The sequence below is a fragment of the Colossoma macropomum genome, unplaced genomic scaffold (assembly GCF_904425465.1).
Source record: "Colossoma macropomum unplaced genomic scaffold, Colossoma_macropomum, whole genome shotgun sequence".
Classification (NCBI taxonomy): domain Eukaryota; kingdom Metazoa; phylum Chordata; class Actinopteri; order Characiformes; family Serrasalmidae; genus Colossoma; species Colossoma macropomum.
Genome location: NW_023494794.1, coordinates 7,397,625 through 7,412,603, shown reverse-complemented (window position 1 = coordinate 7,412,603; position 14,979 = coordinate 7,397,625). Strand labels below are relative to the sequence as shown.

Genomic DNA, 14,979 nt, shown 5'->3' with positions numbered 1-14,979 from the left:
GAACGTTTGTAAATAAACTTCAAGCTCGCTTGACAAAAATGCTGCTATTGTAATCCCAAAGTGGCTGGGTTCCCTGGTGTGTTTGCTAAGGTGTTAGTACGCTGTTGCTACGGAATCCTAGGTGTTTGCTAACATGTAATAGAAATGTACATACACACACACACACACACACATACACACACACACACACACACACATATATATATATATATATATATATATATATATATATACACACACACTGTGGACAAAGTATTGGCACACCCCTCTTAATCATTGAATTCAGGTGTTTCATTCAGTCTCATTGCCACAGGTGTATAAAAACAAGCAGCTAGCCATGCAGCCTGCCTTCACACACATTAGTGAAAGAATGGTTTGTTCTAAAGAGCTCACTGAATTCCAGCGTGGTGCTGTAATAGGAGGCCTCTGTTGCAACAAGTCAGTTTGTGAAGTTTCTTCCCTCTTAGATTTTCAATGATCAACTGTGAGTGGTGTTATTGAAAAGTGGAAGCGTTTAGAAACCACAGCAACTCAGACACGAAGTGTCAGACCTTGTAAAGTTACAGAGCAGGTCGCCGAGTGCTGAGGAGCACAGAGCATAAGAGTCTCCAACGCTCTGCTGATCAATAACTGCAGAATTCAAACCGCCTTTTATGACATGGGACGTCATAAAAGCTTCTGTAGGTGTGATCTGTAGATGTTCCAAGACTCCATGTAGTGTATGTACATACATATACATACATATATAGATATACATACATACATACATATATACATACATACATATATACATATATATATATTTATATGTATGGTGTGTGTGCTAGTCTGTATGAGAGTCTGTACATGATATCTATGAGAGTCAGTGTAAGAGGTGTGAATCATTTGTGGCACTTAGACTTGAATTTTCTCAGCAATGTGTCGTTCATTTCCTACAGGGGAAAACCAATCATTTGAATGAGCACTATATGAACACCATATATGTGATGAGTCCCAGAAGGACAAGCGCAGTGTTCCTGTATAGACTGGAAAATTACAACCCATGAAAACAGTACAAAAAATTACAGAATAATAAAACAAAGCACAGTTGAGAACACAAAGAACAGTAAGTTGGCTTTGTCAAATTAATAACAGAGCTAACAATACAGTGCCCACCCTGAAAGCACTGTAATTAATACATATATACATACATACATAAATAACCTTGGAGTAAAAGTTTACTTTGAAACATTGTTATTAACTTTATCTGATAAAATGTACTTAATTTATCCAAAATTAACACTGAAATATTTCCTTGATGAAATTAAAAAGTCTAAACAAACAAACAACCAAATAAATAAACAAACACGGTTAATTTTATTGTACCCTAGAAATCCCCAGCATCAGCATAAAAATATTTATTATAATGACAATTATTAATGTTAATTCCAATGGCAAAAACTATTTATATAATAATATAAATGTGCAGCTCCATAGATTGTGGAAAAAGATTTATTTGGGATCACATGTTGAAATGCAAGGAACATTTTTTTTCTTGGAAAAACTTGATTACTTTTTTATTAAGTAAAGAAACGATGTAAAAATCCTTCAAAACAAAAACAAAACAACAAATACAGTAACTTACAATCTGGAAATCTGATGTACACGTATCGCCATCAAACAATTAAAATAATAAGATGGGAACAAACATAATTTAACATAATTTAACATTACAGCATATTATAATGACAAAAACTATTAAAGGGAACATCCATAGATTTTTTTGCATTTTCTGCATAATTACACTGACACAGTGGTGCTGATGGGAACCAGACGTCCACCTCTAAAAGCTCCCTCACAGAAAGTTATTATATGAAATAGTTATGAATTCACTGCCTGATGTCATTGTTAATGATAGTTCTGAGAAAAATTTGGCCTAAAAGGCATTTTTAAAAGTCCATTCATGGCGGAGGGATACATGCGAGGCATTGTAAAGCAAAATAGTCCCCAAAGAAAACTTGTTTTATCAGATTTATCACTGATTTACCATCATCAGCATTACATGTACAACTCAGAAGACACATGTAGGTTCACTGGTGGTTTGGTTGGTTGGTAAGTTTCTCCACAACTAAGCATTTCAAACCAAACCACTCTGAATGACTTTTCACAACAAGTGAATTCTGCAGAAATTTAGAAAAATTGGTGGAGTTTCCCTTTAAGGAGTCTCCAACACTATTCTAAGAGAACAAGGGATAAGAAATAATGTCTTAAACGTCCAACACAGAATAAAGAGCGTTTTAATTAGCACAGTGGAGATCAATCACTTCTGCTATGCTTTGAAGTGACTCTCTGATCTCATTTAAACGTGTCAGAAGTGATAAACAGCGCGAGAGGCTGCGATGGAAACTGACAGTTTGAGAGTCTTTCTAAACTGTGCGCTTTGATATGAAATTGAATCCAAGTCTCTGATTGGCTGCTGCAACATCGCCACGGAGAAACAGGACAGAAGTCGACGTGGCAACCGATTCACATAAGTGGAGCGCGGCCCAAACACTGATTTCTCCGATTTCTCTCTGACGTCGGCTAAAAGGCTGCCATCAAACGCGGCGGTTCTTCTCTTAATTAGGGCTTCTTGAAAGATTAAATAAGCTTCTCCTATGATTTCATGCCGCTATTGTTCTGGATTCGAGCAAAACGTCTCATGAACGTTGGGAAAATCCTGCCGAAAGACTAAACGTACACAAACCCAATCATGGAGTCTTTAAACATCTGCCAGGAGGGCCGATGACTCAGGCCTGGAGGGGCTGCTGATTAGTGACTGCTATTTAATGTCTGCAAATAAAGGCCATTTAAATGTAAATATCCCAAATGCAAGCTTTTAATTCACGCCGTTCCACACGATGAGAGAGCTACAGTTCTGCCAAGCCCTCTTGTGGCTGTATTTAAAGGAAAACTCCAGCGTTTTCTCAACATGATCTCCATCTGCTGCATCCGCAGACAGTCATTTGGCTTTTTCCTGCACTTAGAAAAGGGCATCAACTCGGAGGTCACTCACAGTAGAAGCATCTGTAAATGACGCTGTACAGTCGTATGAAAATTCTACGTTGTTTTGATCCGCTAAGCTACAGTAAACACACTTCTGCACACTTTAATGCACAATTACTGCTTATCTGCTGAATTTAAAGGGGAACTCCACCAATTTTGCAAAATTACTGAATCATTCAATGGTTTCAGATGTAAACAAAACCGTTCAGAGTGGTTCGGTGTGAAATGCACCTTTCTAGAGAAACTTACAGAGTCAGAATAGTTCACCATTGTAGTAACAGGAACCAGACGTCCGTATGTCTACACTACAGATATCATATTTTATCTGCTATCCAAAATGACCAGTGATCTTACATGTGTCTTGTAGGTTTTACATGTCATGTTGATAATGGTAAACAGTATTAAATAAAAAAAAAATGCTTTCTTGGGGTACTATTTTTTCCTCACAACGCCCTACATGTTCCTCTCTGCCCTGCACGCCTTTTGTGTTGTGTGGGTTGGCGGCGTTGCGTCACATGGTGTCAACAAAACTCAGAACTTAGCTATGTGTGGTTGGTATAGTGTAGTGGGCAACACCTCTGCCCTCCACACTGGAGCCAGGGGTTCAATCCCCTGCCTAGGCTGCACCCTACACTATACTAATAAGAGTCCTTGGGCAAGACTCCTAACTCTACCTTCGCCTACCTGTGTAAAATGATCACTTTGTAAGTCGCTCTGGATAAGAGCATCTGCCAAATGCCGTACATGTATTACAGGTAGCTATGTGAGTATTTATCAGTGGAGCTGTGATAAATCACAGTTGTTCAGAGTGGTGGTGAACTGCGCTGAACTAGGACACAAAAATAAATGGAGAAAATACAGGATGGTGTGGTTTTTCAGTTGCCATTACAAGTAACAGAAATCCTGAAGTTGTGGCCACTTGTTTTGAAGCTACACACAAATACCAAAGTTGAACAACTTCATCTAGACCACCCAAATTTCTCTAGAAAGGCGCATTTCACACTGAACCACTGATTTTGTTTAAACCATTAAATGATTGAGTAATTTTGCAAAATTGGTTCCACTTTATCATACGGACATACATAAACATAAAATGTGCCTCCTGTGTAAAACATATGGAACATTTTGTGTATCATGTTTTATTTTTAATTTTTTTTCACTACATGAAACTCAAATAAACAGAAATTGTGCACCAAATGTAAATGTATAACTGATTCTATCAGAGATGGAACTAGTTTTCCTCAGGGAATAATTTGTGGTGGAGAGGGTGGAGTTTTCCTCGATTACCTTAGGGAAAGCGACCGGAACTACTTCTGGATAAAACTTCATAGAACAGCTCTAAACTGTAGTGGCTGTAGTTTTGAACGATATACTGACATGCACAATATGGCCAAAAGTTTGCAGACACCTGCTTATCCAAAATCAAGAGTATTATAAAGGAGTTTGTCTCCCTCTGCTGCAGTAACTACAGTTTACTCTTTGGGAAAGGCTGTACACTAAATGCTGGAACATTGCTGTGAGGATCTGACTGCATTTAGCAGTGGGATCAGTTAGATCAGGTACTGATGTTAGATGGTCATTTCTGGAACACCAGCTCATCCCAAAGGTATTGGATGGAGCTCCATCACTCAAGAGGACGCAGCTCCACTGCTCAACAGGTCAATGCCGGGGGGTTTTAGACATCCCTCTAGCCTACGCTTGGCATTGGTTATGGTGACCTTAGGCTCATGTGTGGCTGCCCAAAAGCGTCCTGTTCTACTGTCAATGCTTTTCTTTGCACTCTTTCACTAATAAGAAGAGGTGTCCACAAACTTTTGGACATTGTATTTCATTCGTTTCTTCAGTTCAGCATCTGCGCATTGACTTCTATAATAAGTGAGTTTCAGGTCAGCAGGTTTTCCTTTCTATAGGAATATACACTTAAATGTAAGCTTATGGTAACTGATGGTACATTACATGCAGCACATATAGATCACATTGTAAGTATGAGGAGGCGCTTGATTTAGTGTCCTATTTGTTGGATTTGAGCGCATTAACTAGAATATAAAAAGCAAACCTGATCCTGGATCAACACTCTTGGCCTAGTAAGCAGGGATTCCCAATGATATCTAAGCAATATTAGCATCGGACATATTGAGCTGATGCTTGATGTATTTATTGTACTCTGAAAGAGCAAAAAGCTGAGTTACTGCGCTGAAATATCTGCATTTTATTCATTTCCTATATTTGTAACTCCACAGACATAAATATTGGTTTCTCTATTATGCTAATCTAAGTATATGTAGTTCCAGTTGCTCAATTTTCATATATCCACAGAAATACAGTTGTATGCATCAGTTTGAACACCCCAAGTCATACTGCATGTTTTGTTGATTTTCTACATGATAATAAGGTAACACATCCTCTACAAGGAACTTATATATGCCATTTTTCTCCATAATTTATATTTGAGTTTAACACAGTAAAAAAATAAACCATATAATATCAAATGTACCGTAATTTCTGCACGAGCCTCATTTTATGGTTTATTTTGCTCCCAGTGTGTCAAATTCAGCAAGTAAACAGTATTAAAATGTGCAGAAGTTACATTTAGAGGATGTGTTCACTTATTTACACACAGATAATCAAAAACAACATGGAATTGGAATTTAACTGGGGTGCCAAAACTTTTGCACACAAGCGTATACAGGAAAAAATCAGATGCCAAAATTCCCATATCAATGCTTCCCCAGCAAAAAGTTACTCTAGCACTGCCCAGCATTGTCCAGCTTCTAGTTGTAACTGAGTCTGGAGGTCACACAAACAAACACAGACCACTCCCCAGGCCTCGTGGTGACCTCTGACCTTTCCTGAACCACTGGACAAGGTCAAGGGTTCAGCTTCCTTCCTCTGACTGACAGTTCAGGTAAACACATGCAGACGTTCTATAGATGTTCCTCAGTGCATTAGAACGTTCCTGTTTAAGACACCATCACACTGTTTCTCTCCCTTCCATAACAAATCAGTTGATACAGCACTGAGTTTCGTTCCTTCATCTCTCTTATTTTCTCTTCCTAGCGTAATAAAAACCTCTCTCTTTCCTCCACTCCTCTCTCTCGCTCTTTCGCTCCACCTCTCCTCAGTCCTGTTTCCCTTCCCTCGACTGCCGTGATCCCTCGTTCCATGCCACGTAGACGAACAGCGCCAGGACCACGTGAACCGCGATCACCGCCACGATGGCAGCGTAGAAGTAGCTGTCGTTGCTGGAGTAGCCCAGAGACGCTGTGGACAGAGGACACAGTGTGGTCAGTAACTGCACCCACTTTAGAAGATTACAATCAATCAGAATCAGTCGTAATCAATTATCATCATGTGGAATGTAATTAAGTTCAGAAACAACACTGTCAGACTCAGGAGACACTGCTTTCATGTCCAGTTTGGCTTTTAACAGAGTTACATAAATAAATATATACACAAATTTTATATATAATTACATACATTTAAAATATAATTATAAATAAATGTATAATAAATAAATAAATTTAAATACATACATATAATAAGTTACATAAAAATAATATAATAAACATGTTAAAGTATAATTAATAACAATACTAGTAATAATAATAAATATAAAATAATATAATAAATAAGTATAAATTTAAAACATAATATTTTTTCTTTTCATTTATTTTACATATATATATATATATATATATATATATATATATATATATGTGTGTGTGTGTGTGTGTGTGTGTGTGTGTATAATATATATATATATATATAAATATTAAAATTACATAACTATACAAATCACATCACAAACAGACTGAGACATTATAGCAACTTCATAATGATGTTTTGGAATCAGAGACAGAAATATTTAAAGCTTCCCGGAACAACTGATCAAACATAATGAGGCATAACGCAAATCATGAGACATAAATATGCCCATATTAGACGTCAGCAATGATGAACTCTGTACAGCTCTACTGGGATCTTTTTTGTGATTGCTGTGGGCTAAACTGTTTGACTTTGCAGCGTCTTTTCTGAATATTTCTAGCGATATTTGCACTTTGTTTGATTTTTTTTTTTTTAATTTTGTGATGACTGTGAGTCTGACAAGAATTGAAGTCAGAGTTGACCAGACATTTAGGACTTTTAAGTGACTTTAGATGAAAATCCTTTTGCTGTGAGTGACCCTATACCTTCATTTTATCAAAACAAATGAATGAAACGTTGCATTTTGTCACTACAAAAAGAGTCATTACACTACCAAAACTTTAAAGGTTTCGGTGCTGACAATTTTAGCTCAATTTGAGCAGAACTCAAAAACGATAGCCAGTCCATGACAAACAGCTTTGAACAGCTGTTCACACATAAAATCATAATATTTTTTATTATTATTTTTATCATTATTTCATTAAAAGTACTAAACTGCATAAAATATGTGTTTCGGTAGTGACAATTCCTAATACTCCACACTGACTTTCAGACATTGGGACAAATTTAAATCAAAACAATTGGATCCAACTGCTCACCAAGATGCCGTGAGGGACAGGAATGCAGAATTACTTCCTGCTCTACCAGGGTGTTTTTAAATAAGGCTCCGCCTACAGACTAAAACTCTCTATTTCGGTAATGATAATTTTTAATGTTCCACATTGATTTTCAGACTTTGAGACACATTTACTTCAAAACAATGGGATCTACCTGCTCACCATGTGGGTTCCACAGGGGTGCAGCCTCACTTCCTGCTCTAAAATGCAGGAGTGTGGCTAAAATAAGGCTCCGCCTACAAACTAAAACTGTGTTTCGGTAGTGACATGAAAACCCATGATAAATATAAATCTTTCAACTTTAAAAGATTACAATCATTTTGCTTTAAGTGACCCCATACTTTAATTATGATTGTTTTATTAAAACAAATGATTGAACTTTCCATTTTGTCACTACCAAAACAATTAAAACACTACCAAAACAAACAAAAAGGTTTTGGTGCTGACAATTTTAGCTCATTTTGAGCAGAACTCAAAAGCGACAGCCAGAACATGACTAACAAACAGAGCTTTGAACAGCTGTATACACAAAAAATCGTAATATAATATAATAATATAATAAAATGCTAATATTTTTCATTAAAACACTAAAAAGTTATTAACTGTAATAAATATGTGTTTCGGTAGTGACCATTCCTAATGCTCTACGCTGATTTTCAGACACTGGGACACAATTGTTCACCACGTGGCCATGAGGACAGGGATGCAGCCTCACTTCCTGCTCTAAAATGCAGGGGGCGTGGCTAAAATAAGTAGAACGGTCCAGCTGCAGACCTCCGGAGCTCCGCTCTGCTGAAGAGCCAATCAAACTGCAGAACTCCAGTTCCGCTCAGGAATGGAAAGCTTCTCAGAACAGCTAGTCACGTAAACGTGCCTTCTGGCGCCGCAAAATCACAGAATAAGTTATAAGAATAGAATAAAAACAAGATAAAATCCTTTACTTTTAGGAGGCCAGAGAAGCGCATAAGGAGGGTCATGGTGACAATATTTTACATTGATTTTGCATTTAGATACGTCAAAAAATAACGAAGAATCAATGTTGAATCAGCATAAAATTGATGTAAACAAATAAATCAATACTGACATCGGAGGTCAACATTGATTTGATGCACCAGACGATGGGAAAATGAACATTGATCCTGAATAATTTTGTTATCTGGTGCTGCAAAATAAGTTGGTTTTAGTAAAATAATAATAATATTTGATGGACAGGAAGTGTGCTGTGTTTTTGAACAGTTAAAGGTAAGAGTTAAACAAGGTGAGCCTCACAGCCTCACAGCCCTTTTATTTTGACAGCTAGTGGCCAGGTGTGTTGTCACTGGCTCCTGAGTGGAACTAGAGATCTGCAATTTGATTGGAGCCAGGAGGTCTGAAGCTGAAGTCTTTTGAAAATAAGACTAAAACTCTGTGTTTCGGTAGTGACATGAAAACTCATGATACAAATAAATCTTTCAGTTTCACTTTTAAAGAACAAGCAAGTATTATTTCATCAGTGTAAATTCAGGGGTGAGGGTTTGGGACAGAACCTCCCAATAGAAATTACCCTATAAATGGTGACTAATAACGTCATGGGTTTTAATAATAGATTATAATCTTAATAGATTTTAATAATAGATCAGAACATAATCCTTGTAAATATCTAAAGTCTGAACGCTTCATTCATTTTTAATAGTTTTTTTTTTTTTTATTATTGCAGGACCTGAAATAATTAGGCAGAATGGTCCATTAATTACTTCAGTTTGTTTTGAAAGTCAGGTCCTGGAGAAAAAGAATAAAACAAAGTGCTTTCAGCTGATTTTAGTAGAGCATCCAGTAACACTCTGTGACTCAGAACTCAGCCTGGGTGATATCTAAACATAATCAGCTTGAGATTTTGTTAGCATTAATAAAATCGGGGTTATTGATTACATACCCCCCCCCCACTTTGCATTAGCCTGTTTGTCTTTGGTCAGATATAAGGTCAGTTGAGACCCACCTTCAAACAGATACGCCTTTGATGCAAAGTATAGTCCAATAGGAAGAGTGATCATCAGGATGGTAAAGAACAGCAGCGTCTTCAGGACAGATAACAGCGATCCATCATTTCTGGTGAAGAGAGAAAGAGAGAGAGAAAGGAAGGAGAGTAAGTAAGTAATTGGATCTCCAATCACACTTCAAAGATAATCTAAAATGATTTAACTGATATAAAATGTGATTAAAGTGATAATTCCGTTGAATTTACACAGTTTCCCCGCTTCTTACCCCAAACGTAGACGTAGTCAATCAGCCCCAGGACATGTTTGGTGTCTGAAGTTTACTTCTTTGCTTTTGCACTGGAGCGACGAGGCTAATGTTGCTAACAAGTAATGAAAGTATATGGCTTATTGTTAGCTTTTTATTTACAGTGAAGTTCTTAATAGATGGATTTTAGCCTATAACCAGAGTTTAATAAGCTCCCCGAACAAAAGTCACCTTGTGAACGTAAGGTGGTAGTAACTTCAGGCTCCGGCAGATGGCGCTGCACAAGGATGATCAGGCTATAAATACCTGCGGGGTGTGCGATGGGATTCATAGATTGAGAAAAGGTGGTACAGTGCAGTGAATGTCTCGTTAGATGTGTGGAAAATGGGTCACAAAGCAGATGTTAAGGACTCCTAAAAGGAGTGATTGAATTTGGGCGGCCAAAGGCCACAGTGTGAAGGAAGTAGCTGAATTTGCACGTGTATCGAAGTGTATGGTCATACGGGTCGACCAGCGGTGGAGAAATCCCAGTCTACAGGAGATTCACGTCAGAATCGTGGCCAAAAGATGAAACTGACAGACAGGGACGCCGGCGTGTTTTGAATAAAAACTGCTTCACTTCCAGGCAAGAATTGCTTCTAGAAGTCAATGATGTTCTAGTGGTGTTATAATTATGCAGAAATGGGTCTTTTGGTTGTAGTGACAGTAAATGTGAACTGCAGTGCCAACACTGAGCTGCTGGACAACTTGTTCATCATCTTACTGAGGAACATGACATGAACATGACATTCCTATCCCTGTATTCCAAGATGACAATTCAGGGCTGCAGATGTGACAGATTGGCATGATGAACATTCAGGATCATTCACACATCTGGACTGGCCTGCAAAATCCCCAGATTTGAATCCTATTGAAAAGCTGGGGGCCGATCTGGAACAGCGAGTAAGACGCAGGGAAGGCTCCACGAAATCTGGCCGAGCTGCGTAATTCTTTGATGCAAGAGTGGCTGAACATCGACGTCACCCACATCCAGAAACTCGTCCAGTCCAGGCCAAATCAAATCTTCTTCAAATGGACCTTCATTGGTTCTTTAGTAAAATAGAATAGATAGAACCATGAACAATTAAAATACTGTTTGCATCATTAAATCGTTCTTCAGATTGACGGAGAACCATAAAAAACACATCCTCTATCAATCTAAAGAACTATTTCAACATGCAAAGAACCATTAAAGCGTGCAGATGGTTCGAGTGCACATGGTTCTATGCAGAGCCACTCTCTTTATTAAAGAACAGCCAAAGAACCATGTTTTTTTAAGGGTGTAGGACAGATGTAGCGACGGGTAAATTTTTTATTTTGGTTGGAACGTCCCTTTAGGTACTCTCTAACAGATCTGCTTATTCAGGTTCTGCCTGTATGAGACGCTGATGTGTATAAAAATGGATAAAAACATGTTAAACAGCTGAATCAACAGCAGCAGTTTCGAAATTTTGTGTGTTTTTCCAAACAGTTAAAATAATTTCTAGTTGATTCAGCGTCAGTTTTATTTCTAATGAATGCTCAGCACTCGGCAGGCCATACGTAACCCCCCCACCTCCGTCCCCACAACCTCCCCCCCAGTCCCGTATTACAGCTAAAAGGGTTTGGAAAGTTCTGTGGTTGAGCTCAGTGTACAGCTGGAGCTAAGCTGCTTTATGCCCCTCGGATCTGGACTGTTAGTGTTTTGTGTGGAAATTAAAGCTCATTAGTTTAGTAAACTGATCTTTCAGAGCTCAGAATCTTAAAATAACAGCCCCCAAGAACATGTTATGAAATCTAATCTGCTAATATCTGAACTGTAATTGTACAGAAAACGCAGATTCTGAACTTTCTGTCCTAAATCACACTCACATCTCTACACATACACAGAATTATTTTATTATGATTTGAATTTGTAAAAAATTATTATTGTATGTACAGAAAAGAAAAACTATCCATCATATTTTGCCATGTTTGTGTCGTTTTTTGACAGGATATACTCAGAAGTGCAGAATCTGATGATACAGAATGTAAATCAAACAGACAGGTAATTCTTCCCCAAATTTCCAACATTTCTATATTCTTAACAGCTTCATAATAATTCATTGAAATGTATGAAATTGTACAGCAGACGCATCATAACAGAATTATTTCATACATTTATTTGCAATATTTTAAAAAATTTCCTTGTTAACAGTGACTGAATGTCAGACTAGACTCTAAAGAGTTATACTAAAGACTTACTTTCATTTTCTAACACGTTCTCCACAGAGAACACACTTTTGCACAATTTAATGCATGACTACTGTTTACTATTTAAACATATTGGAGAAAAATAATAAAAGAGAAAACGTGGCCTGTGCAAAAGTTACGGCACATTTTATAGTTTATGTTTTATTTTTATTCAGCAAATAAATTAAAATTGAGCAGAAAATGCCATTTTTAAGGATGTGTTCACTTATTTTCTCTTAGAAGATCAACAAAACACAGTCAGCCTGGGGGGCTTTCAGACTTTTACACACAACTGTACAAACAGTGTTTTGTTGTTCAGTAATCTGCACACATTCGGGGTCTGTCTAAAGATCTGTGACCTCCACCCTGAACTCAGTTCAGTCCCTGAAATCAGACTCATTTTCTGAGAAGTTCAGGCACAGCGGGGTCGTCTGAGGCCGCGCACAGTCCAGGGATACGGAGCGAGCGCAGGTATTCTGGAAAAGTCCGGCCAAGTAACTTTTGCAAGCCCGTTTCTGTAACTATTCCAGCCTTTCAGTCTGGCCTGCGGTCAAGGGCAACATCAAGGTCCACACAGAGGGTGGACATGGGCAGCTCTAGGTTGTGAACACTAGGTCAGCCAGGGAAAATCTCTGTCCTTTTAAAGACACGTTTGTTTAGGGCTCATATTCTACGTTGGTCTTGCCTCTGAAGTCCATTTCTAACATTTCTGTAGCTCTGTGTATGAAAAACATGACCATTTTTATAAACTCTCTTTATTTTGTTACTGTGCTCTGTTCTGATTTGCTGTCCTCGACTGTGTCACAGATTTTCACCGATCCGATTGAATATATTCCGATTACAGATTAAGACTGAGGTGTTTATTCTCACTTTACTCAACAATCTGATGAAAATCTCTGTTTTCATGCTCACCACAGTAATCTGATCCAAAATTATGCGTAGAGAACCATTTAGTGTAGGCGTTACCATGACAACAAGCATCACGTGAGTCCAGTCAGAGTGAGACGAGCAGCAGTGAGCAGCGCTTGTGTTTTTAATGACTTTAAAATGATGTCAGACTCAGGAAAACGTCCTTCACATGTCCTTATTAAAGAAGGCCGAGAGGAAGACGTCGTGTTCTGAGACACATGAGCTGGACGTCCGTCCCACCGCCGTCTTTTAAAGATCAGAGCATAAACTTCGTCTCCTCTGCAGACCAGTTTCTGCTCCGCTATGTTGAACGGTATAAACTTTAACTATGACACGACGAACATGATCAGAACGTACTTAAACTTTCACGTAGGGAATGTAATCAGATACAGGAGTTTACATGGATATTATTCTTATATTATACAGATTATTGCTTTTCTATTTAATGTTATTGCTACACCATGGGGTCTGAGAGTAACGCAATTTCAATACTCTGTATGTCCTGTACATATTGTAGTATTGACAATAAAGCTGACTTGACTTGACTTGACTTGATTTACAGGATTACCCACCTCGTTCAGTCGTATAGGAACTTGTTTTCAGAAAGGCCTCAATCGGACTCGTCTATTCTATTTACATGGAAGCTTTATATTCCGACTGAGCTATTAGTCCAATTATTAACATTTACTCAGACTGCGTGTAAACGTGACTAGTGAATTCAAAACGGGCTGTTTTTGCAGCTTAGTATTCATGATTGGTTTGGAATGTGTGAAAAGGGAAAATATGTTTATGTACTACATCAAATTAGCATATTTCAAAAAGGAGGTAAATTCAGTTTTTCATAATAAGGGCGCTTTAATATTAACACACGTTGGGACATTTAAAAAAAAAAAAAGCTGGGATCATTTATTTTTTTACATACTGAACAAGGTGTTTAAAAACTCCAGCAGCACTGCTGTGTCTGATCCACTCAGACCAGCACAACACACACTAACATACCACCACCACGTCAGTGTTACTGCAGTGCTGAGAATGATCCACCACGCAAATAGTACCTGCTCTGTGAGGGTCCATGGGGGTCCTGACCACTGAAGAACAGGGTAAAAGGGGGCTAACAAAGTATGCAGAGAAACAGATGGACTACAGTCTGTAACTGTAGAACTACAAAGTGCACCTATATAGTAAGTGGAGCTGATAAAATGGACAATGAGCGCAGAAACAAGGAGGTGGACTTGGCTGATCGGTGTAGGTTCAGTGTTGCAGTGCAGCTGCATCATTATTGACCTTCTGGGACCGAATAATAATAAATATGAACCTCAGAACATTAAATTGTGCGGCGCAGCTGGATTATAGGGATTATATGAAAGGACTGGAGCTGAAAAACTCTATTTTCATGACTTTTATTTTGGTTGTTTTCATTCACGAGTCTGAGCTTCTTGTTCGGATTTTCCGTTCCACCTTAAACGGTGCAGCAGAGCGCCATAATGTAACTGCTGCACCATTTAAGGTGGAACGGAACAAGAAGCCAACTTAGAACCTTTTATTGGACTAACTAGCTTCGTCTTACCCTCTGCTGTCTCCTGCCGTCACAGGTTTGGGGCTGAAATCTGTTCTGTCGTAGTTTTGCATCTTTTTGTTTGCAGGAAAACCGAAAAAAAACGAGTTAAACCAATTCAAAACATCAGGAGCCCGCGACTGACTGAGAGGCGATGCGGTTTGCTTCCGGGTTGCTGTCACATGACGCTGGTACTGTGACGCCTGCAGTTCTCTCAGTGGCCGCTAGAGGGAAACAGCGCTCCACGCTTTCACTGAGACCGATATACACACAGATCAGCCATAACATTATGACCTCCTCCTTGTTTCTGCGCTCATTGTCCATTTTATCAGCTCCACTTACTATATAGGTGCACTTTGTAGTTCTACAGTTACAGACTGTAGTCCATCTGTTTCTCTGCATACTTTGTTACCCTGTTCTTCAGTGGTCAGGACCCCCATGGACCCTCACAGAGCAGGTACTATTTGCACACACACACAC

At 38.4% G+C, this 14,979-nt stretch overlaps 1 protein-coding gene across 1 annotated transcript; it reads right to left on the bottom strand.

The window, feature by feature from the left end:
• Positions 1-1,473: 1,473 nt before the first annotated feature.
• Positions 1,474-14,669, bottom strand: vma21 (vacuolar ATPase assembly factor VMA21). Its single transcript, XM_036580016.1, has 3 exons — positions 14,512-14,669; positions 9,541-9,650; positions 1,474-6,285 (listed from the first exon to the last, which is right to left on the bottom strand). The coding sequence occupies exons 1-3, from the start codon at positions 14,571-14,573 to the stop codon at positions 6,143-6,145; spliced, it is 315 nt and encodes a 104-aa protein (XP_036435909.1). The 5' UTR covers positions 14,574-14,669; the 3' UTR covers positions 1,474-6,142.
• Positions 14,670-14,979: the final 310 nt, after the last annotated feature.

Bases quoted from the DNA above. Each gene is read 5' to 3' on its own strand.
- vma21 (XM_036580016.1), bottom strand. From the start codon at position 14,573: ATGCAAAACTACGACAGAACAGATTTCAGCCCCAAACCTGTGACGGCA. The intron at 9,651-14,511 runs GTAAGACGAAGC...TCTCTTCACCAG, and splicing joins ACGGCAGGAGACAGCAGAGG to AAATGATGGATCGCTGTTAT. The intron at 6,286-9,540 runs GTGGGTCTCAAC...CTCTGTCCACAG, and splicing joins AAAGGCGTATCTGTTTGAAG to CGTCTCTGGGCTACTCCAGC.